This window comes from Athene noctua, chromosome 8 (assembly GCF_965140245.1).
Source record: "Athene noctua chromosome 8, bAthNoc1.hap1.1, whole genome shotgun sequence".
In the NCBI taxonomy this organism is placed as follows: domain Eukaryota; kingdom Metazoa; phylum Chordata; class Aves; order Strigiformes; family Strigidae; genus Athene; species Athene noctua.
The window spans coordinates 18,396,171-18,417,336 of NC_134044.1; the positions used below are offsets into that span (position 1 = coordinate 18,396,171).

Sequence of the window (21,166 nt, forward strand, 5' to 3'; positions counted from 1 at the left end):
GTGCTGCCTCCCCACGAGGGACTCAACCCGGGGCAGCCGGCACGTTCCACAAGCACCGATCCCCACCTGGCATGGGTGGGGGGTTGCTTCCTCCCAGATCACCCCCGCGTACCCCCCCACCTGTGTCCGGGTGCTGGGGGTGCGCACACACTCCCGCACACCCCCACGCAGGACATGAGCTCCCCAAGGGCGCCCTGGACACCCCCACGCATCCCTCGCACTGCCCAGGCACCAGGCGCACACTCACCCGTGTTCTCGCACGCGCATCCCGCGCTCCCTGCCGTGTCCTACAGACCCTGCACACACGCCCCGTCACCCCACGCGTGCGCCCCCCGCGCACACACCAGACCCTGCCCCCACGCGTGCCTCACCCCCCGCGCCAGCACACACACAGACACACACGCCCCCAGTGTCACGCCTCCCACGGATGCCCACGCAGGGCCTGTCCCCCGGTACGCTCACACCTCCCCAGCGTGTCCTGCCCCCACACACGCACCCACCGGCGTGTCACGCACACGTGTCGCACACCCCCTCCCCGGCGTACCGGGGCTCCCGCACCCTCCTGCAGCCCCCCCCCGTCGCGCCGTGTCCCCACGCGCGGCCCCACCTGCTCTCCACGCGCCCCTGGCGGGACACGACCTCCATCCCGGGCGCGCGCGGCCCCGCCACCGCCCACCGCCGCGGCCGCGCCACCGTCACGTGGGGGCGAGCGCCCGCCCCGCCGCCGCCCGCACTACAGCTCCCGGCGTGCACCGCGCCTGCCCGGCCCCTCCGCGCGGCCTGAGCACTACAGCTCCCGGCGTGCACCGCGCGCGGCCGGGCGCCATGGCGGGCGTTTCCCCCCCACCTCCCCGAGTCCACTCCCTGCGTGACTAGATAAGGCGAGAGCCTCAGGTTCCCTGTCATGCACGGCAGGCGGCCGTCACCCCTACAGGTACCTACACTACACCCAGCCCTGTGCCTCTGGCTGCGGTAGGAGCCCGAAGCGGTAACGCTGTTCTCGGCGTGCCGAAGCCGAGTTGCCAAGCCGGCTACTGCCAGCCCACTGAGTAAAGTGTTTGCCCTGGGGTTTAGCTGCACCACAGTGTAAAACTACAGTAATTGCTGAGGTAACTGCTTACCAAATCCTGCATCTGAGAGGTGATAAGAAAATTGTGATGGCAAGGTGTCCAAGAGACAGCTCGCACTGAACATAACCAGCAGAGATAAACAGACTTCTGCTCTATTGCCCATAGTAAAAAGGATGTGAAAAATGTTGCAGAATTATATGTACTTTCCAGTAAAACACAGTGAAATTAAGTGACACTACTGCCATCAGACTGAGAACAGCCAATGCCAAATTATTACAGGAGACAAAACCCAGATGCGTCTCCAGAGTTGTTTGATGCCTCGGAAACCAAAGGTAGTCGTTTGCACAGTGGAAACTTCCTATAACTTTTAATGATAAACATATGCTGCTCACTGGTGCCGCATATATGAAGACACACCCCTTGACCTGGCACTTTCTATGTAGCTTACTTTACCAGTACAGTACTTTGGAAGCATTTGCAGAAACTGCTATTCTTAAGGCAGTAACAACAACAAAACATCTTTCAGAATGCACTTAATTAAGAGACTAGTACACCCCACACATAGTAATTGTATACAACTGTGGAACACCAACTTCCTGCATGGTTGTCTGGCAGAAATTTTCTTACAGACTACTGCAGTGATTGCACGAGTGGAAAATACTGGCTGTACGTGGCATGCTTGGTATCAGGGCGTCAGACTATGTGTTAACTCTCACAGTAAAAATATTGGAGACTATCAAGTCATCAAGACTATTGTGATCATTGTTAGAGGATCATTTCTGGTGAAATTGAGCATGCAAATGAAGCCAATAGATCTAATTTAGTTCCTAAATCAGAAAGATTCTTCTAGCTCCACAAATCAGAAATGGCATGGATGTTGTTTAACAGTGATTTTTTACATTTCTTCAGAAAAATATCTCCTTTCTTCCTGCTTCATTATGTTGTTTTGCACATCACTTAGAGACACTGTTTACGTAACTATTGTCAAAATGCCTGTGCCAATTTAGAGACCATATAAAAAATAATTCCATCAAAAATAAGCCTGATCCCACAGAGCCTATAGTTACACACAGATGTGTTAGCTTCTGGGACAGCGCTGAGACTAAACTGGAGATTAATCCTCCAGCGTAAAATTTGAGGAGTGCCAATAAAGGTCAACAACTGTAAATGTATGAAAACATGTATGTATCCTTTTGCTGAACGGTAGCAGAATTTGGACCTGCACAGACCCGACTGCTGTTTGGGGAAGATTTGGGTAACTTAAAGTCAGTTATTGACTCAATGTAATTTCTTTACTTACTAAAAGTACCTCACAGAGAAGGCAGAATTGGAAGTTATTGGTAGATGCCAGACAATTTCATGTTAGGAATAAGAAGCTGTTTTTAATAGGGGTAGTGCCTGTGCCCCTAGGGAAGCAGAGACCTCCTCTGTAAGAGGCATGTGAATAGCTCACCTGTTCCTGGGGTCAGTGCAGATGTGATATTCTACAGCTCAACATACAGCTTGGACTAGATGGTCGCCTCAGGCTTTAAATCTGAGTGCATTTAGTACTTGATTCTTTGGGTGTGGTTTCTGCTTGGGAATTTTAACACCTCCTCTCAGAAATTTTAGCTAAGATGTTCAGCAGATAACATCTAGTTTGCATTTCCTCCACAATGCACCAAAACAACAGGGGTTACCAGGCAGCCAGGCCGTGAAGTCTCATTTTTGCGAGAAGAAAACTGGTGCTCAGGAAGAATCTGGGAAAGGCCCAGGAAAGAACCAGCCCCAAAACTTACTCCAGCCTGTGGATGCTTTAGACACACTGTCTTCTTATAGTGGCTACAAACTTAGCAGGGCTGTGGTTATACAGTACTAGTTCTTTATAACTGCCAAGGCCGCATGGAAGCTTTGTCACTTGGCTCGATCCTGACACAAGCCTGAGAGCCAGACAGAAAACCAAGAGCTGATGTTTGCATGGTTGCCCTCGTGATCCCCACAGCATTTCCGCCATTTTGAACACAGAAGAAAAATACTCCTCAGGATCAAAGAACTTTTGCCTGGTTTTCTGTTGCGCTGAACAGCAGACAGCTGGTGTCCTGTTTGGATAATAAATGCAACCCATGGATGTGGTACAATCTGGATTTTGTCTGATTTCCACCTGTCACGAGGGCAGGCAGCATCTGCCACCTTTGCAGTTAGTGTATTTCTTTTGGGTAAACAGATCATTTGTTTATCAGTGTGACACAGTCACCAGATGGAGCTGCACCCTATAGCATCACAGGAATTTGGTTTTAAGTTTTTAAAAAATAAATCTTTTGATACCTCTATTATTAGTATTTATCAGTAATCTGGCAATAGCATCTTCACTTCAGAAATGTAGCCTGACTTTAAGAACCTCAAGTCCTACTTGTCATCAATCACTTGTCATCAAATCCCACTTGTCATCTGGAGGAAAATGAATAAATTATCAAATCTGTGGCTCCAAGACTCCATGTCTGAACTTGTGCTATGCATGGAGAACACGGAGAAGAAAACGGGGTGGAACTCACAGCCTCCAGCACTGCAGTCACGAGCTCCTCCTGCTTGAAGGGAAAATCTCTCACTTGCTGAAGATGTCCTGTGACAGTAACTGAGCCATTCTCTTCTAGACAATAGAAAGTAGCAAGAGGAACATCCAGATCATGTCATTGACCTTATTTTAAAAGGGAAGAGATGCATAAAGAGTGTAAATGGAGAGAACGAGGCCTTGTCAACAGTCTGTAGTACAGGACAGAGCAAAGGCCAGAAAGCCTCAATTCTCTCCTCTCATTCTTGCTTTTCACAGGAATACTCCCAGAAATATCTTTCATTCTGCAGCTAAGGGGCAAAGGCATGCACAGTATTTAGGTGCCTCCCAGCACAGAAGGCCAGAACTGTGCCAGGGATCATGCACACGAGGAGCTCATTGTATATCGGGTACTTAGGATATTGCATTTGTGACAGAGTATTTATTTTAGCAAACGAGCATATGGAGTACGTGGGCAGTTAATGAAATCTGGGAGTGTTCCTACTGCAAGGAGAAGGTTTTGTGTAAGGTCACGGGTATGAAAATATTTATTCCTGCCCAAGGGCATTCACAACATAGTCCCTGGAGTCTCTGTATGGAGCTCCCCCTCACTGGAGGCAGGCAGGCAGACCCTAAACCAAAATATCCTTCGGTTGTGTTGCAAAACCTACTGAAGTCCAAGGGCGAGGGAAGTCAACTTTTGAACATCAGCTGCAGCACAGCCCTGGAAAACATGCCATGAGATGTGGACAGTCGTGGCTGGTGACCACTGTGAGAGGGGGAAATTGATGTGGATTTTCCTTTCAGCATTTACTGTGTGGTTTCTGAAGAAAGTCCAGCCCCTGCAACCACATTGTCTGCCCACCTGCTCCTTCCTTTACTGCCTCTGGAACTCACTGACCAATTTCAATCAACTGTGAGCAAGACGTAGAGATTTCTAAGATAATTACCATCTTTTAAGTTTAATAGGGTGCTGACTGAAGGAAGTGCTGCTGTGTTAAAAAAAAGGTAGATCCCAGTCCTTTTACAACTTGTTTAGCAGCAGCCAGCTGACCACTAGGTATGTGTCTGACCCACCAGCAATACACACAGCTCCAAAGAAAGCTAATACACGAAGGGGGGGGAAAGGTTAGATTCCTTGTTCAAAAACCAAGTTGTTAATTTCTCTTCTGAATTTCTGAATCATGTGATTCTGACCAAAAACTGGAGAAGGTAACAGCTCTGAAAAGAACCCAAGGAAAACAAAACGTCAGTAGTCATACTGGTCTAAGTAGGAATTTTAAGCCTAAAATAGTATTTTGAAATAGGAACCTGGTTGGAGCCCTGCTGTTTGACGCTTGGAGACGTAATTCTGCTAGAAACTAGCCTGCGTTGGTTTGTCTGTTTACAGAACTGGTTATTTCTCCTAATTGCACTGGGGTTGGAGGCGAAGGCATCTCGCGGTCAGCAACTCATCTGCACCTCCGCGCTCCGTACCCTGCGGCACAACCACCCTGTCCCCCAAACCCCCGGCCCGACCACTAGCAGCCGCGCTCCCAGCGGCCCCAGGCCGGTGTGGCAGGGAGGCCCTCGCCCTGCCCAAGGACACTCGCTGGCCCTGGAGAATCCCTCCTGCAAGCGGCCTCCAGACGGCCCGGGCGCCCAGCCGCTGCCGCTGCCCTGCGGGCCCCGCTGCCGCCCTCCACCGGGCCCGAGGCCGCCGCCCCCGGCCCAAGCGCGGCCCTGCCACCACCCGCTGCACCCCAAGGCCGGCCCCCAGCTCAGGCTCTGAGGGAAGTGGGCACACGGGCCCGCTCCGCGGCACGGCGGGAGCTGCTGGGGTGGGCTGCGGCTCCAAAGGCGACGCGGGGGGGACGGGGACAGGGACGGGGACGAGACACCCCCCTCCCGCTGTACCTGCTCCTCCCGGCCGGCAGGGGGCGACGCGCCAGTTCCCGAGCGGGAGGGGTGGCGGAGGGGCGGCAGCTCCTCTCCCCGGCGCCGGCGGCCGCTTCCCGGGCTGAGCGGAGGTTAGTGCGCATGCGCCAGCCGCCGGCCCCGGCGGGGGGAGCGCTGCGGCGCGTGCGCAGGGTGCGGTCGCGCATGCGCCGGTGTCCGAGGCGGCGAGGGGAGGCGGCGGCGGCCCAGCGGGAAGCGTCCTGCGGGCATCGTCCTGCCGGCATCGTCCTGCCGGCAGCCATGAGCGGGTTCGGGGCTGCGGCGCCGCTTTCGGGCTCCTCGGTTGTGGCGGGGGTCCGGAACGGCAGCAGCGACAGCCTGGAGAAGATCGACATGTCGCTCGGTGAGGAGAGCGGCTCGGGCCCGCCGCTGTGGGGAAGAGGGTGGAGGGGCGCGGGGGGCCGAACCAAGCGCTACGGCCGGGGGAGGAGCGGAACGAACCAACGGGCTTTACCGGTCACCGGCGCGTGAGAAACCGAGGGGGGGCGTAGGGAGGCAGCCTGCGCGGAGGGGGAGGGGGGCGTCAGGACCCTACCACAGCTACGGCGCGCGGTGAGGGGGCGGAACGCGAGGCTGGCTTCGGGGGCCCATGGGCCTGTGGTGGCGGGGACGGGAGGCGAGGCCCGGCTGTGGCCCTGGGAGCAACGGGGCTCACAGGGGCCAGGGCCCGGGGGGTCGCTGTCCCTGGCTAGCGAGGAGCCGGGTTCAGCGGGGTGGGTTCCCCTTTGTTCCATCTGGATGTCCGGAGCAGGCTGAAGACCGGGGTGCTGCCTGCGTTTGGCCCCAGTCGGGCCCACGGCGCCCGGGCCCTTTGCTGGGTGACCCTCGGGGAGTGTCCCAGGGCCTCGCCTGGCGCTTGGAATTGCGGGGGTGGGGGTGGTGAGGTTGCTGCCTAGCTGGCCTTGCCTTTTTTTTCTTCTCAGGTTTGGAAGTCGGTAATGGCAAGTCTCCTTTGTAACCCCTTTGCAATACTTTACCAGTCAGATCAAGTGTGATATCGTCTGTACCACGTAGTTTCCTGTGACAATCTCCCCCTTTCTCCCTTGTCCTCCCATTGGTTGTGTGTGTTAGGAAGTTGCACAGCCTCATTACAGACCTGCAGAGCTGTGTCTCCGAGTGTACCTGAGAACCTGGTAGCCACACTAGATATATTTCAAAGAGATATCTTAGCGTAGTTCTGTTCTGGTCCTGTGAGCCGAGTTCCATTCACAGTTTTGGACACATTTGGTGCATTCCTCGAGTGTTACCTTCCAGTTTAGTTTTATCCCGGGAAAATTGGTTTTGTACACTACAAGACTGCTCTGTGATTCTACCAGAGCAAGGTGGGTAGGTACTATCAGGAGGCTTGCTTCAAAAAGCAAAATTGTGATGTGAATTAGAATGTTAACTGTAGATTCAGCCTTTGTGAACCACTTTAAAAAAATAAGAGGATTTGTACAGTTTTTCCTTATGTAAATAATCCAGTGGAGTTCTTTGTTTTGGCAATGGAGATAACTTGTGAAATGATGTTTAGAGTTTGTCTGAATGTGGAGTATCATTGCAGCATTTGTATAAATCTATAATTCTATTTTTACTTATAGAACACTGCATCTTTGTTTCCAAGGTTACCAAGATTAATAGAGTTATTGACTGAGTGGCTAGTTGTATTTTCAAATGTTCTAATGTTTCCTCATGAAGTTAACCTTTTGGTTAGCCACTACTACATGTCTGGGACATTGACCAGTAACAGATTGCAAAGGACTGTTGTGGTGTCCTTGTGATGGTATAGGTCTGTTTAAGAAGCTGTTGTGAGTGGGTGTGTCCCTTAGTTTGTTTAGGTGCAGGGGTAACTTGGATGAGGACAGTGTCATCCACGGCTGCTGTCCTCAGGTCAAAGCCGTGTGGTCTGCTGTAAACAAAGAGAAGATACAATCCCACATCTGTCATGATATCAAAAAATTTTACACAACATTAATCTAGGAAACCTTAAGATCTAGATCTTAACACTGAGTATTTTCTCATGTAATAATAAAGATTAAATCTATTTTTGTTGCCGGTGTGTTATGTGCAACTCATCTGAAGCTAAGCTTCCAGTTTGATAATGTTCCGAGATTATTCTGCTGTTCTAGCTGTAGGTTTGATCTCTAATCACAGGCAAGAGAGGAGAATGTTTCCGTGTCTCTCAGCTAACAAATGCGTCAGGTCCCAGATATCCTTCATTTCCCCAAATAAGAGGGTAGCTGAAACTTAAGTGCTTTTGTTTGAAAACTTGTAACCCTGTGTACAGCAGTGTTGCATCTTAATTGGTAAAACAACCAAAGGAGGGTTGTGAAAGAACTCTGGGAATTGATAAAGGAACTGGTAAAGGGAACAGAGTGACCCTGCAGAAGCAGCATGTGATTAAAATAAGGAAATACGGAGATAAGTGTGAGGGATGACACTGTAAAACCATCATGCAGGGAAATACCAAGATAAGCGCTCAGGAACAAAAGCTGCTGATAAAACCAGGGAGAGAACTACTTGAGCTGTGAGTTTTCCTCATTAACATAGTAAAAACCCACCCTTGAGTAGGAAGAAGCCTCCTACCAAGAAAAGTCCCTTCCTCACTGAACATGTGCAGTTAAAATTTAAGAAGGTACTGTGATTAAGTGAAGATGAGACCTTGCAAGGACCAATGAGAACAAGGGTGGCCTAACCTACTGGTAAAAAGTGCCAGTAACTGTTGCTTGGAATGTATAACTGCTTACTGTGCATTAACCAAGGCATGCCAGCTTTGTGAGGTTACCACCTAGCACCCATCTCTGTGCATATATGAATTAAACGGATATCTTGACTTTCTGTGGGTTTTGGCTCATTGCATGCCAGGTGAAAGAACCCAGATTTTGGGACAACAGCATCAGCTAACTTGCAAAACTGGGATTTAAGATGGAGCATATAAACTGTGGAGCAAGGATCTGTGCTTTCTGAACATGGTGGCTTTGTATCGCAGGTGCGCAGGAATGGAAACAGCCATTACGCACGATTACATGTTCTGTTCTAAGAGTTTTAGAAGTTTTGTATTTTGTTGAACATCACTTTATTAGTGGTGCTACTTTCAAATAATGCTTCTGATTGAGCACTGCTGTTGGCAGTGATGGCTTCTGCTGTTTTGGAGATGTATACCCTCTTGAAGTGGCTTTGGTTTCTTTTGTCACATCAAAAGGATAGTTTGGTAATTCTTGCTTCAGGGATGATCCCTTTGGTAAAGGAGGTTCTGTAGAAATCAAACCCTGCATGACCTGTATCAGTATTCCTAATAGATTTTTTTCTGAATAGTCTATCAGTTTTGCAGCAGAGTAAGCTGATTTTCTTAGCTTTACTTCAACAGGATACAAAACATTGAATAACAATGTTGTGATTTTGGGGTTGGGTTTTTTTATGCTGTTTTTTCTGTTCTACCCTGAGTCCATTTGAACTCTGTTAAACACAGTAATCCCATTCCCATCTCTCCCTGACTCAAAAAAGGATGTGCATGTGTTTGTGGTAGATCCCTGTTGAAACATAAGATTTTTATCAGTTGTGCTCATGATCTAGATGCAATAAACATCATCTGACATTTTCCTTTATGGCGGTTTTGTAAACAGGCTAACAGTCAAATAAAAGCATGCCACATCTGTTGCTTTACCCCTGAGCCAGCTACCAGATCAGTGAAGGAAATAAAACTGGTGTGGCATGATTTGCACTGACAGACCTGCTGTTCACTTTTCATCAGTTTATTATCATACATTTATTCTTAAATTGATTAATAATTTGTTTAACACTGTTTTCCTGGACAATAGATAATTACTTTGGATTGCAGATACCTGGGGAGAGAAGTCTTGCTTGCTTTTTTCCCATTATCTCAACCTCCGTGAACATATGAAGATAACTGATAGACAGTTCTCTCAGTGTGATTTTTCTTAAGTAATTTAGGACGGAAGAACTAAGGTTTGAATTAACATTTTGTCTGAATCTGTAAAGTCTGGGAGTGAGGTGGAATTTTATTTTAATTGTATACAAAAACTAATGGAGTCATTCAATTTGAAATCTAATGGTCGGCTGAATGCCATGATTTTTCAAGCCTTGGATTATCTGGATGTATGCAGCTGCTTCTCTTTTCCTAGGGCATTATACTATAAAGTAAGTACTGTAAGACTAACAGGACTGCATGTTTTATAGCAACAATTTTTCTAGAACCTTAAATTGTGTGTTCTGGCTTTGCAAGATGAACCGATCTGTTTCCCATGACTCCAGACAGCTAGGGTTTGGGGTTTTTTTAGAACTAGAATATGTCTGCAGAATATGTCAAATTTTTCTTTTTATTTTCATCTTACAGACGATATAATTAAACTGAACAAGAAAGAAGAGAGAAAGCAATATTCTCCCAAAATGAAAAGAGGGCTTCAGCAGAATCGAACTCGACAGTTCAGGACACCAGGCTCCAAGTGGGGAATCCAACAGCAGAAAGGTGTATATGCCAAACACAACATGTATTGCACAGTAATTTTTTCTGAGCTGAAATGTAACCTAATGTATGGATTGCTTTTCAAATAGTGTCATATGCAGTTTTAATTATAATACAGTTCTTTGTGATCCGTTTATGTTTGGTTTTGGTTCAGTGTGAGAAAGTCATTGATGTGTTTGCCCAACATCAGGCTTAGGTGCTTGAGGGACTATTTGGTTCAAGGAGGGATTGGCTTTGTTTCTGATTTTTTAAAAATTTATTTTAATTTTGGAAATTGTGTTGATGCTTTGTCCCTTCTCAGAGATGGATAGAAAGAATGCTTATGCCAAAGCCTGTGTATTAGAAAATGTGGAGGCCTTGCCAGATCTCAGAGCTTTGTGCAAAAGAGCCAGCATATTTATATTTGCTAGGTAAAATTCTCCTATTAGGCCTCCCCAAAATAGCTGTTACTGCAGACTGTATTTCTGGCTCTGGGATATATAAATGGATAATGCAGAGTGTCTGAGTCAGCTTTTCTTGTTAAGAGCTTGGGATGCAAAGGAAGTATCGTGTCAGCCTTCTTAAGCTGATGTTTTTACAGAGGAATTCAAAAGGGGGAAAAAATATAGGCAGGGAGTGAAGAGAGGAAAAGTGCACAATAACAGCTTTACTGTAGATTCCCTGAGTAACTCTCAGGGTTTTTTTGATAAACAGGAGTCATTCTAGAATGATTCCCAGGTTTTAGTCCAGTACATGGCCAGCACCTGCTTGAAGTATAGACTGATTTTGCTTACATTTAATTTTGAAAAGTACCTTTTTAGCACTGGATGATCAAAATATAGAAAAATACTGTCTAATTGAAAAGCTTACCACCTCAATACCAGCTAATTATGTGTTTAAGTTAATACATGCAAATTTCTTGTTTAGTAGCATTCACTTAAATGCACATCCACCTGGTGTATTCACAGTGATCCCCATTTTATCTTTGTCCTGCTTAATGTTTGTTGTAGCAGCAGCTCGTTGTTAGCATCTTAGACCCAAATGTCTTGGGGGATCAGTGGAATGTCGTGTTGCTCAGGGCTCGGAGGAGTTTTGCTTTTTATACAGGCCGACATGGCAGTGTTACTTGTGCTTCTTTAGTAAACTGGTGACAGCCCAGGAAAATATTTTATGTCAGCCCAAGCATAAGAATATTTGTGTAGGTGAATTTAAGTGGTAGATCATCAAACATGTAGGGTTCTGTTTATTACCACGGTTGTCAAATGCAATTGTTTATGATCTGAAGGGCATAAAAGAAGCAAGTATTAAGAGTTCAAAATTTCAGGAGGAACTTGAGTTACAAATGTGAAAGTTGAAATACAACTGTCTTGGCAGTAATTTTTCTCTCTTGGAACCTTCCTTCCTTTCCTGTCCTTGTTCTAGGAAAAAGCAAGTATTTTTTTCAAAATCACCAGATTCATGACATGTTGAAACATTGTGAATAGCTTTAACTGCTCTCCTATTCAGCTTCACACGTTTTCTCCCATTGAAAGCAAACCTCTTTCATATTGTTTTTTTGAGCAGAAGGTATCATTAAATAATTCTTCTGAGCATTCTAGGTATTAGTAGCCTATAACCGACAGATTTATTGCTGTTCCGTGGCTGTTGAAGTTGTTCTGATAAGTAGCAAATCCCGTTGTTTGTGGACAGCTACAGAAACCACAAATGATCAACAGCATTCAGTTCCTTGTGGTTTTAGAAGTGGTTGCCAAACTCTCTGGAAATAAGCAAGGAACTTGAGCTGGGAATCTTTTCATCTTTTTCGGGGAGAAACAGAGAGAAGAATATTGTTCATTTAAATAAAAGTTGTCCTTGGTGCTACACAGACTGCAACTGCACAAAAACCAGTGCAGCCTGAGCTAACTTTGAGGTTGTGATTTAATTGAGCACAGTTTGATCCAGAGATCCCTTCCAGCCTAAGTAACCCTGTTTCTCAGCTTTTCTATTTGAGAAGAAGAGGATTTGCTAACTGTCCACAAAATGTGGGTACATAGCAGTTTCTCCATGGCCAATTTGTCTGTTGGGCTCAGACCAATCACTTACCTTATGGGATGGCTCCTGTCTCATGAAGAAGCTCAGATATTTTATTGATGCTGTGAAGTCAGATATGTCAAAATCGGATATAGAGCCAACTCTTTAGCCTTAAATTTATCTTGTGGTCTGAGGTTCTAGAAGGGATGATACTTGGGGATAAAACTGAAACATGGTCTGTATTCTTAGCATGAAGCTAAATTTCTCCAGACAGGGTTAACCAAACCCTTGTAACTGGAGATTTGAGATGTTTATACTACAGACCTCCAACTTACAAGCCTTTTATATTCAAAGGCTCCTTTCAGTTCTCAGTTTCATCCAGACTGCCATGCAGACTTCTAACTGAAAACACTTCACATGTGATGTAACTCATACACTGTTTAATATGGTTTGTGGGCCAATTGCTATGTTCTTTTTTCTTAAGTCATGTCTAGGGAGCCACTGATCTAAATAAGTAAGCTTTGAAGTTGCTTTTTTTCTTTTTCTTTTCTTCAATATAAACTGGTAATTTAAAGTTTGCCAAATGGGTAGGTAGCTGGTTTGGTTTTGGTTTGGTTTTGTATTATTCAGCACTTGATGTAGTTCCATCTCAGAGTATTTTGGTAGTTTTCTATGCCAAAATGGCTCTTTAAGTTACCCCTGTAGACATGTCAAATAATAAATTTTCAACAGAAATTAATGCAATGAGCTAGAGCAAAACTGCAATCTAGATGAGAAGCTGATTATTTTTGTGCTAGGGCTTGGGCCAGACCTGCTAAAATAACTGAATAAACAAACTGTCTTCAAGTGTAGTGATAGCTTCTGCTCTAAGGCTTCAAGTGTGCAGCAATATAACTTGTATTGCCTGCATGGCATCTTAAAGCAATAAACTTTTTCTTTCAGTAAGAATTGTTGAACTCTTTGTGCTTGTTGCAGGTTATGGTAAAAATCGCTTGGGACGCAGAAAGAAGATAGCAGGGAAGAAGCGTTCTTATGGAGTTATAACTGGCTTGGCAGCCAAGAAAGCAATGGGTTCACACAAAGGAATTAGTCCTCTGAACAGACAGCCACTTAGCGAGAAGGTAATTAATGCAATTCTAGTGGTTCATGTGAGAACAGATCAAAAAATGAAACACAATGGCTTCAGAAGAGTGCTACTGAAATATAAAATTGAGACATCTGGTATAACCTTTTATTAAATTGGGGCTGTGTTAGCTGGGTTCTTGTTTGTTTTGAGAGGGGTGGTTAATGACTAGGTTTGAAAGTTTTTCGACACTTAATTGGGTTGTAAGTCATGAAAATTGACATACAGAAGTATGTTCTTTGCAAATACATAGGTAGTTACTGTATTTTTACAAGAAAATCTCACTTACTAGGGTTTCTTGTCTTTGCATTGCTTTGTTACAAACCAGTGACTCAGCTGACATGCAGGTTTTAAGCACGTGCCTGTTACAAAAATGGAAGTTTTTGCAAAATACTTAACTCCATCAGTAGGCTCCCTCTTTTGCACTCCTCCAGTGCATTGTTGTCCACTCCATCTCATTCAGTATTGGAGAACAGGGATTGCTTTTGCATTTGTGAAGAGTAATTTTAAAGATGTGTGGAGCGCATTTTGTCAGTTTAGGGAGATACAGTAATCAAAAAGTAACTGCTAAGCTCTGCTTTTTTTTTTTTTTCCTGATAATGAAGGGAATATCGAATTCATGAAAGTGTAGAAGGTGTTTTCAAATTATACTAGACTATGAAAAGTAGTCAAAGCCAAATATATTCTATATGCAGTCTGTGAATGGAAACGGAAGTGTTTATGTGTGTATCCAGTATACATACATGCTATATATATTTATTGTTTTTTAAGAATGCACAGCGGAATTACCCAGTTTTGAAAAAGAAAACAAACTTGCAGAGACAATCTGAAATGCAGAGAAAACAACCTCCAGCCCTCAGGAGGCCTGCCCCACTAAACAGAAGGTAAAATACCAAATCTTCTTTCTGAACTCTTCTTGACAACTTTCCACAGTGAGTCTTGTTTACCAGGACTGAGTCCAAGAGAAGGCAGTAGGTACTAGCAGTAGTAATAAGCTCAAGACTGCCGTATGTATGAAGTTCTGCAAATCTGGAAGCTGAGTGGGGAGACAAACGTTGTCTTGATACAAAGCCAGATATTTATTACCATGTGGAGCACTCGGGAAGTGCCTCTATTTGTGAGCACCTGGTATGCTGCCTTTATTTAAATCATGAACAGCCTATATGGAAATGGCCAATGTGGATTTCAGTAGCTTTGAAGTGATAGCCATGGTTTAGTGAACTTTCTAAATAAAATGCTGTTGTGGAAGCTGGTGCCATCTTCAGTTTCATGGAAGCTATTGCACGTTTTATTTGTGCTGGAGTTAACATGGCGATTATAAACTGCATCTTAACTAGTCTCCATGATGAAAATTTTCTCTATGTGACTCTTGTGGAAACTAAACAAACTTTTTACATACCAAGTCTGCTCCTTTTTTTTTTTCATCTAATCATCTGTGTTTAAAGTGATGGGGGATACTGAGAAAACTAAAAAGCATAATTAATAACTGTACTGTCCTGTGATGTAGAAGTGCTAGGCTTCTATGTAACAAAAGTGATTTCTCCATTTATGAGTAATGTGTTTTGTTCCTAGTAGATGAGAATCTTACTGCAACTGAAATGTTTAGCATTGCAGATGTGCTTAGTCACTTTCCTGACTTTCATAGTGAAGCCTTTGATAACTATATTTTAATAAATATTACAGGAATAACATGTCGTCCACTTTTGCCAGAATTGGAAACAAACTAAATCAGCAGAAAGACACTCGTCAAGCAACTTTCCTGTTTAGAAGAGGTCTGAAGGTAATAAAATTTACTGAAAACAACAAGAAAATTGTGCCACAGATTCTGAGCTAGCCTGTGACATGAATATTAATGAATCAGTTTTGAGTAGATCTGAGTAGAAAATTCAGGTGGACTGGGAATAGGCATGGGTTCTTCTAGGGCTGTCATCTGTTCAGTCCTGCTTCCTGTTCAGCGTAGCTGGACTAATCACAGGGGCATGAAACTTGTTAGAGTGTTTGAGGGTAGTTGCAAGGTACTCATTCTTCCTTATAAAAGTAAATGTTGTAAAGCACTGTGCAACTTTCAAAAGTTGCCTTCAAGTGATAGATAGAGCAAACATGTTTTAGGATCTGATTATGGGTTTTGTTTTGTTTGTTGTTTTTTTTTTAGTTGGGGTTATTTATTTTAGTTATTTAAGTTACAATTTTAGTACCTTAAGGATTTTTTAATTATTTTGAGTAAAATCAAAAGAATAGAGTATGCAGTGAATGACAAGTGGTGTTCTTGGTTTTAATTGGTGCCCTCATTCTACATCTGGCATCACTGTGACTAAGTAGCTGCTGTCTTCCATACCACATGGATTGCAGAATTACAGACAGGATCGGGAGGAAGAAAAACAAAACTGAAGTCCTTTAAAGCAGCAGTGGGACTTAGTGGCATACTGGATATTATGTATGTTAACATAGAACAGATTAGGAACTAGCCAGGTTTTTCTTGCTGGCCTGGTAACATTTTGGTGTATCTTAGTAAAGTGTATGTTTGCTGACATGGTCCTCGGGAATGCTTTCATCTCTTTATTGATTAAGTTACTGTCGCTGACAATTTCGTTTAAATTGTTTCATGTTCTTAAAGCAATTTCTTTCCAGTGTCTTATAAAGGTAATAAGGTAGTTACCTCCAAAGTCCCTCTGAAAGTACAACCCTGTTTGTGCAAAGTGTACAAACAGCTTTAAACTTCTATTTTTGAACTTCTGTATTTCCAGCTGCTACAGTGGGAATTGAAACACTTTTCACATCCAGTATCTGTATTAATGTGTTCTCAGGTACAGGCCCAAGTGCAGTCAACAGATGATCTTGATAATCAGACAGTAAAGAGAACTCGTCAGTAAGTATTTAATTTGGAATTAAACCACAGTTGGGTTACTCATATGATTCTCGTTTTAACTCTGGCTTCCTGGCTATGATAATTGAATGGTTTTTTTTCCCCCTGTAGGCATATCAACTGAGTGACAGTGATCCTCCCCCTGTTCTCAGTCATTTCCTAAATTGTCTTCTGATTTAACCAGGAAGAGTTTGTTTGCATAAGACACTTGCAGGAATGAGGGGGAAGGTGGTAGCTTCAAAGGGTCAGACTGATCTCTACCACTCATGAATACTGCATAGACTGGAAGAAAAATTCAAATGTCAGTGTTCTCCTGAGCTCTTGATGTAATTGCCATTTTATGTAATATACATACAAGCCTATGAAGCAGTTTGGAAATAAACAAGGCAGGTCACAAGGTGGACACTCAGCTCTCCCCCCATGTATTCTTCCCATTCGGTGCTAGGCTTTTTGCAATGTGTTTGCTGGTAACCCAACAGGCTGAGTAATCGGTGTATTCCACAGACCTGCAGTCTGTTGTCTCTTTGATTTGCTGTGAGGACCATTTTGGCCCCATCTGTGGCAAAGAAACCAAATGTTTCTATAAAGAGAACATTTCCATCAGTGCTGTAGTTCTGGTTCACCTTGCCAGCATGTGATCTAGTGCTCACCTGAATAGGCTTAGATAATGTAAAAGATACAAGAATTAATAGCCAAACTGCTTGTAGATTGTTTGACTGCATGTAGTCTTCATACTGGCCTGTATTCTGAAAGCTTGTACATTCTTTACTAGCCAGTGTTTTGGACATACTTTTAAAGATACCCTGACTGAAATTTCTGCTATGTTTTTGGAAGTTATTTCTGTGTTTTCAAACTAGATGGCGAACTTCCACCACAAGTGGAGGGATTCTGACTGTGTCCATTGATAATCCGGGAGCAATCATAACCCCAATGTGAGTTTTCAAAAAACCTCTGAAATGTTTTTAACATAACTGGAATTGCTGTTCTGAGCCATTTAACAAGTTCCTTGCAACAGTATTTCGGGTGACCTCAGGGTCACAGCCTCTTGTGAAGACTTTTAAATGTGACCTCTTCCTGAGTGTTTCTGAGCTATGTTTGCATAATATCGCAGCTGGATTTCATAATGCATCTCCCAGTTAGTAGCCTCATGTGGTGTACAGAGTTGAAGAGGGGTGGGCTGGTAGATTTCCACTTTGCCTCTTCCAAGTCAGACAGTACTGCAGCTCTTTTCCTCCCTTATCTGAATGAAAGTGAATGAGCATCTAGTTGATGAGTGATGGTAATAGTTCCTCCCTGATTCATAAAGATACCGCTAGAGTTGTGCTTAAAGAAAGCATTGCTGTATTTGTCTTTGGGAGGTTGATGGTCCTGTTGTTTCAAGAGGTGTTTTATTTTGAAAATTTCTTGAGTAGCTTTTTTCATTAGTAGCGTTTTTACTTGTAAGGAAGACTGTACCTATTTTTATTTTTTGTATTTATGGGAATAATTGACTGCAAATTATCCATTTGTCAGTAGGATTGAGAGAAAAGATAAGATAGCTTCCTGTCAGGACACTTGCTGTCTGATAACGATAACAAATGGTACCTTTTTATAGTTCTGCCTGACTTCTACCTTCTTGAATTTGTGCCCTCCAGTTATTCAACCAGCCTGATCAAATGGCTTGATGAAAAATTCATACCTCTATCAGCATTAAGGCTTTATTGCATAAAACACGTATTCACTGTGTCCTCTCTAACATTCTTCTTTCACAGTTCCCAGAAATTGCGATTAACTCGTACTCCTGTGCCACCATTTCTGATGAAGAGGGACCAATCTGAAGAGAAGAAGATTCCCAAAGGGGTTCCGTTGCAATTTGATATTAATAGTGTTGGAAAACAGGTAAATGAGTTTCTTTCCTTAACTGTGGAAATAGTTTCAAGAGAGACAGAAGTCAGTGAGCCAGGCACTTTCCTCCTATTCTCACTAGTGACAGAAAGAGGGAACTAGTGACTACTTCTTGTTTACACTTCCAGTTCTTCCACTAACTTGCTCTGTAACTTAAAGCAAGCAACTAAACTCACTCTTCCTGTTCCACTAGTTCATGTGTTGCATGCCCACATGCTTTAAATATGATTTAAAATGTTGAATATTTCTAAAAGCCTCCTGGTGTTCCGGCTGTGCTTGAATCAGCAACTGTGCATAATTCAGGGATGAGCTTCTTTCAGTTGTGTAACCTGGATGGAACTCGGAGTTGAATGTATAAGGCAACTTTTGCTATGCATCTAAGAGAAAACGAATCAAATGTGATCATGTAAAGGCTTGAAAGATGAGCGATTTTTTTCACAAGTTTCATGAAGACGGACTATTGGATGCAGGAATCTTGGTGCTGTCATTGAAGGAATTCTTGCCAGGTGACAGAGTTAGATGCTGTGCCAGCTGTAGAAAGTTACATGGAATCAGTGTGTTGGTTGGGATTTGTTCCTTCCATGAATAAGCAGTATGCCAAAAATAGTCTACTACTATATTGTAAAATTAATTGAGCTTTTGGACTTCAGTCTACTGCCTTAACTGAACGGACTGGAAAGCAACCTGCATTAACACAGTTAAAATGCTGCATTTGTTGAAGTTGCATAGCATCTTTGTAGGGAAATGAGTGTAGTGAAAGTTCCCTTTTTTCAGTCTGTCTGTCCTCACTTTAACTTGCCATATTTTGAGTAGACTTTCTGTCTTGACATTGTGTACCATCTTAATGAATTCTCAGAAATGCTAGCTCTTGATGTATAGTCCAATCTGATTTTTAAATGGTGTGAGAAGTGATGAAGTAAACTTCCTTTTTTCTTTAAGTGAGGCAATTAAGAAGTCAAGCAATGATACAGAATGAGGAAAAAATTATTCTTGTCTCTATTACTTTGATTAAATTAACCTAACGTCTTTTTACATTTGTGGTGAAATTATTTTTCAGACAGGGATGACGTTGAATGAACGTTTTGGGATCTTGAAGGAACAAAGAACAGCGCTGTCTCAGAACAAAGGAAGCCGTTTTGTAACAGTGGGCTAACCTGACAGATGGACTTGAGCACTGATCCCACCTACTGAAGAAACTGAAATAAAAGTGGACAGAAGAATACAGCATACGTCACTGAAATTCTCCAGACTTCTTGCTAAGATGGTGGCAGAGCTATCTATCTTTATTACTTTTACTTTGAATGGTAAAAGACATGATGCCCTGAGGGGGGGAAAGTGGAGAAACTGATCCACTGGAGTGGCACCATCACCTGGTTGGAAAAGATTCTGTTGCCCAGCTGATGACAAACTGATTTTGGTTTATCTTGCAACCAAAACACATGAATTTTAAAAGGCTTTTTTTTGTTGTTTAGGAGTGCTCAGTATCTTTTCTTTGACCCTCTGTTATGGTAAAGGTTCTGTATTTCATTACCCCATTTTAGGGTTTTTTAAAGACAGCCTATCAACTTCAATTTGGACTGCAGTTTGGCACAGAGCCTCAGTCCATGAATACTTCGGTAGTGATGTAGCAACATTTTTCATGGGAGCATTGGTTGTACTTCTTTGTGCTTTCAAAGTTCAATTTTTTTCCTTTCTTGAAATCTAAATGTTTTGCATCCTCACTTTCACAAATAAAGCTGTTAGCTGAGACCCAAAATACGTAAATGGGATGGAGACTATTCTACTCTTATCCTTAAAAGTGGTCCAGATTATATTGGAGAAATACTGCATAGGCAGTGTAAGAGTAATTTATATTGCAAATAGCTTGAGTTCCATCATTCTCCTCTGTAAATGGAGTATGTCTGTCTCCTATTTTTTCTTAAACTTTTGCTTTCTATTTCTTTTTGTACATTTTTTTTGCAAACTTAATGCAATAACTTCACATTTTTGAGTAATTTCTTAGGAATAAATACATCAGTTCACAAGAAAGTCAGTGGTATGGTAGAGTTCCTTACCCTCCCAGACACAGGATTCTCATCTTGCATACCTTGCCCCTAGAGGGTTTTCTCTGACTCTTACAAATAGCCGGAGGCAAGCAATCTAATGGCATTTGTTTGTATATACCAAAGAGAGGTAAGATGTGAAGCTGATCAGAAGAGGCCAGACATCTTAAAATTGGCTGAAACTGGGGAACATTGCTGGAAGAAAGCCCTCAGTTTGCCAGCGTGTGTAAGGCATTAAGCAGGAGCATGCAGTCATTTGCTTTAAGCTTAGCTTTGTGCATGAGAATGTGCAGGATGATAACAAATGCGGCATCCTCAGTCTGAATTTATATGATCCCTAAAAATGAGGCACCTGTTCAGAATCACTTCCAGACCAGGAACTGATGAACTTAACACTGTTCTATAGCAATGAGATTTAGGTACAGTCAGGTAAAAGAATGATTGGCTTGCTGCATCCAAAAATGTTTATGGTGTTTGAAGTGGGTTTAATTCCTTTTATTGTTCTTGAAGAGTTTACATTTGACTTCTTACAGAGTTGGTTTCCTTGCATTTTTATCTCAAATTCTGAGTTAAATAGCATTTACCAGGAACTTCAACATTGAAGAGCATTTGACAGTAGAAGGGCTTTTGTTTGTATAGCAGTTTTAAAGTCAGAATGCATCCTGATGCTATATAGTACTTAAACCCTTATTTTTAATGTTGAAAAGTATATGTTAGCAGAAGCAAACTAAACTTAATGGTGTTAAGGGTTTTTTTCTTAATTACTAGTAGGAAATTTTTTTAAAAAAATATGTCCCACTGTTAGAATTTGAGTAGGGAAAGTGTGGTCAGTCACCCTGTTTCAGTGTATACATTTTCCATGTGCCAGGATGCAACAAAAAAATTCTTTTGCATCAACATAGATGCAAAACATTGATGCAATGCATCAAAAAATGCTAGTTTGTATTTAATGAGAAGATGCTTTACACTGTACCTTTTGGTATTTTTTGGAGAAGTTACTACATTTGATCTATTCTGAAGCTGTTAATTTTTTTTTTAATAAAAAGTTACAGGTTTCATACTGTCTTGTTCCTGTTATAAGCACCTGGGCAATGTATTGGTTATGTGAATTTTCAGATATCCTTCAAGGGGTTCTTAATGATTAAATTCTTACTAAACTTTCTGAAGAATATACCAAAAAGTAGCCTAATTTAAAGAGGGCTTGTGTTCATTGCCCAGCTTAATATCCTGGAAATTAAGCACTTCTTGGAGTAGCACTGTATAAGCTC

At 43.1% G+C, this 21,166-nt stretch overlaps 2 protein-coding genes across 6 annotated transcripts in view; one reads left to right on the top strand and one right to left on the bottom strand.

Moving 5' to 3' along the window:
* RUBCN (rubicon autophagy regulator) overlaps window positions 1-5,591 on the bottom strand; it is a 32,440-nt gene extending 26,849 nt beyond the window's left edge. For 4 of the 5 annotated variants that reach the window (XM_074911801.1, XM_074911799.1, XM_074911800.1 and 1 more), the window contains exon 1: window positions 608-677. In XM_074911801.1, the coding sequence (XP_074767902.1) occupies window positions 608-645 (38 nt within the window). In that variant the 5' untranslated portion in view covers window positions 646-677. Of the gene's footprint in view, window positions 1-607; window positions 678-5,493 lie in introns of those variants that run through there. The other variant, XM_074911802.1, reaches the window with a different exon arrangement.
* A 126-nt stretch (window positions 5,592-5,717) lies between these two features.
* Window positions 5,718-20,956, top strand: FYTTD1 (forty-two-three domain containing 1). Its single transcript, XM_074912183.1, has 9 exons — window positions 5,718-5,878; window positions 9,869-10,000; window positions 12,962-13,107; window positions 13,881-13,993; window positions 14,793-14,889; window positions 15,914-15,975; window positions 16,830-16,904; window positions 17,724-17,850; window positions 18,914-20,956. The coding sequence occupies exons 1-9, from the start codon at window positions 5,776-5,778 to the stop codon at window positions 19,007-19,009; spliced, it is 951 nt and encodes a 316-aa protein (XP_074768284.1). The 5' UTR covers window positions 5,718-5,775; the 3' UTR covers window positions 19,010-20,956.
* Window positions 20,957-21,166: the final 210 nt, after the last annotated feature.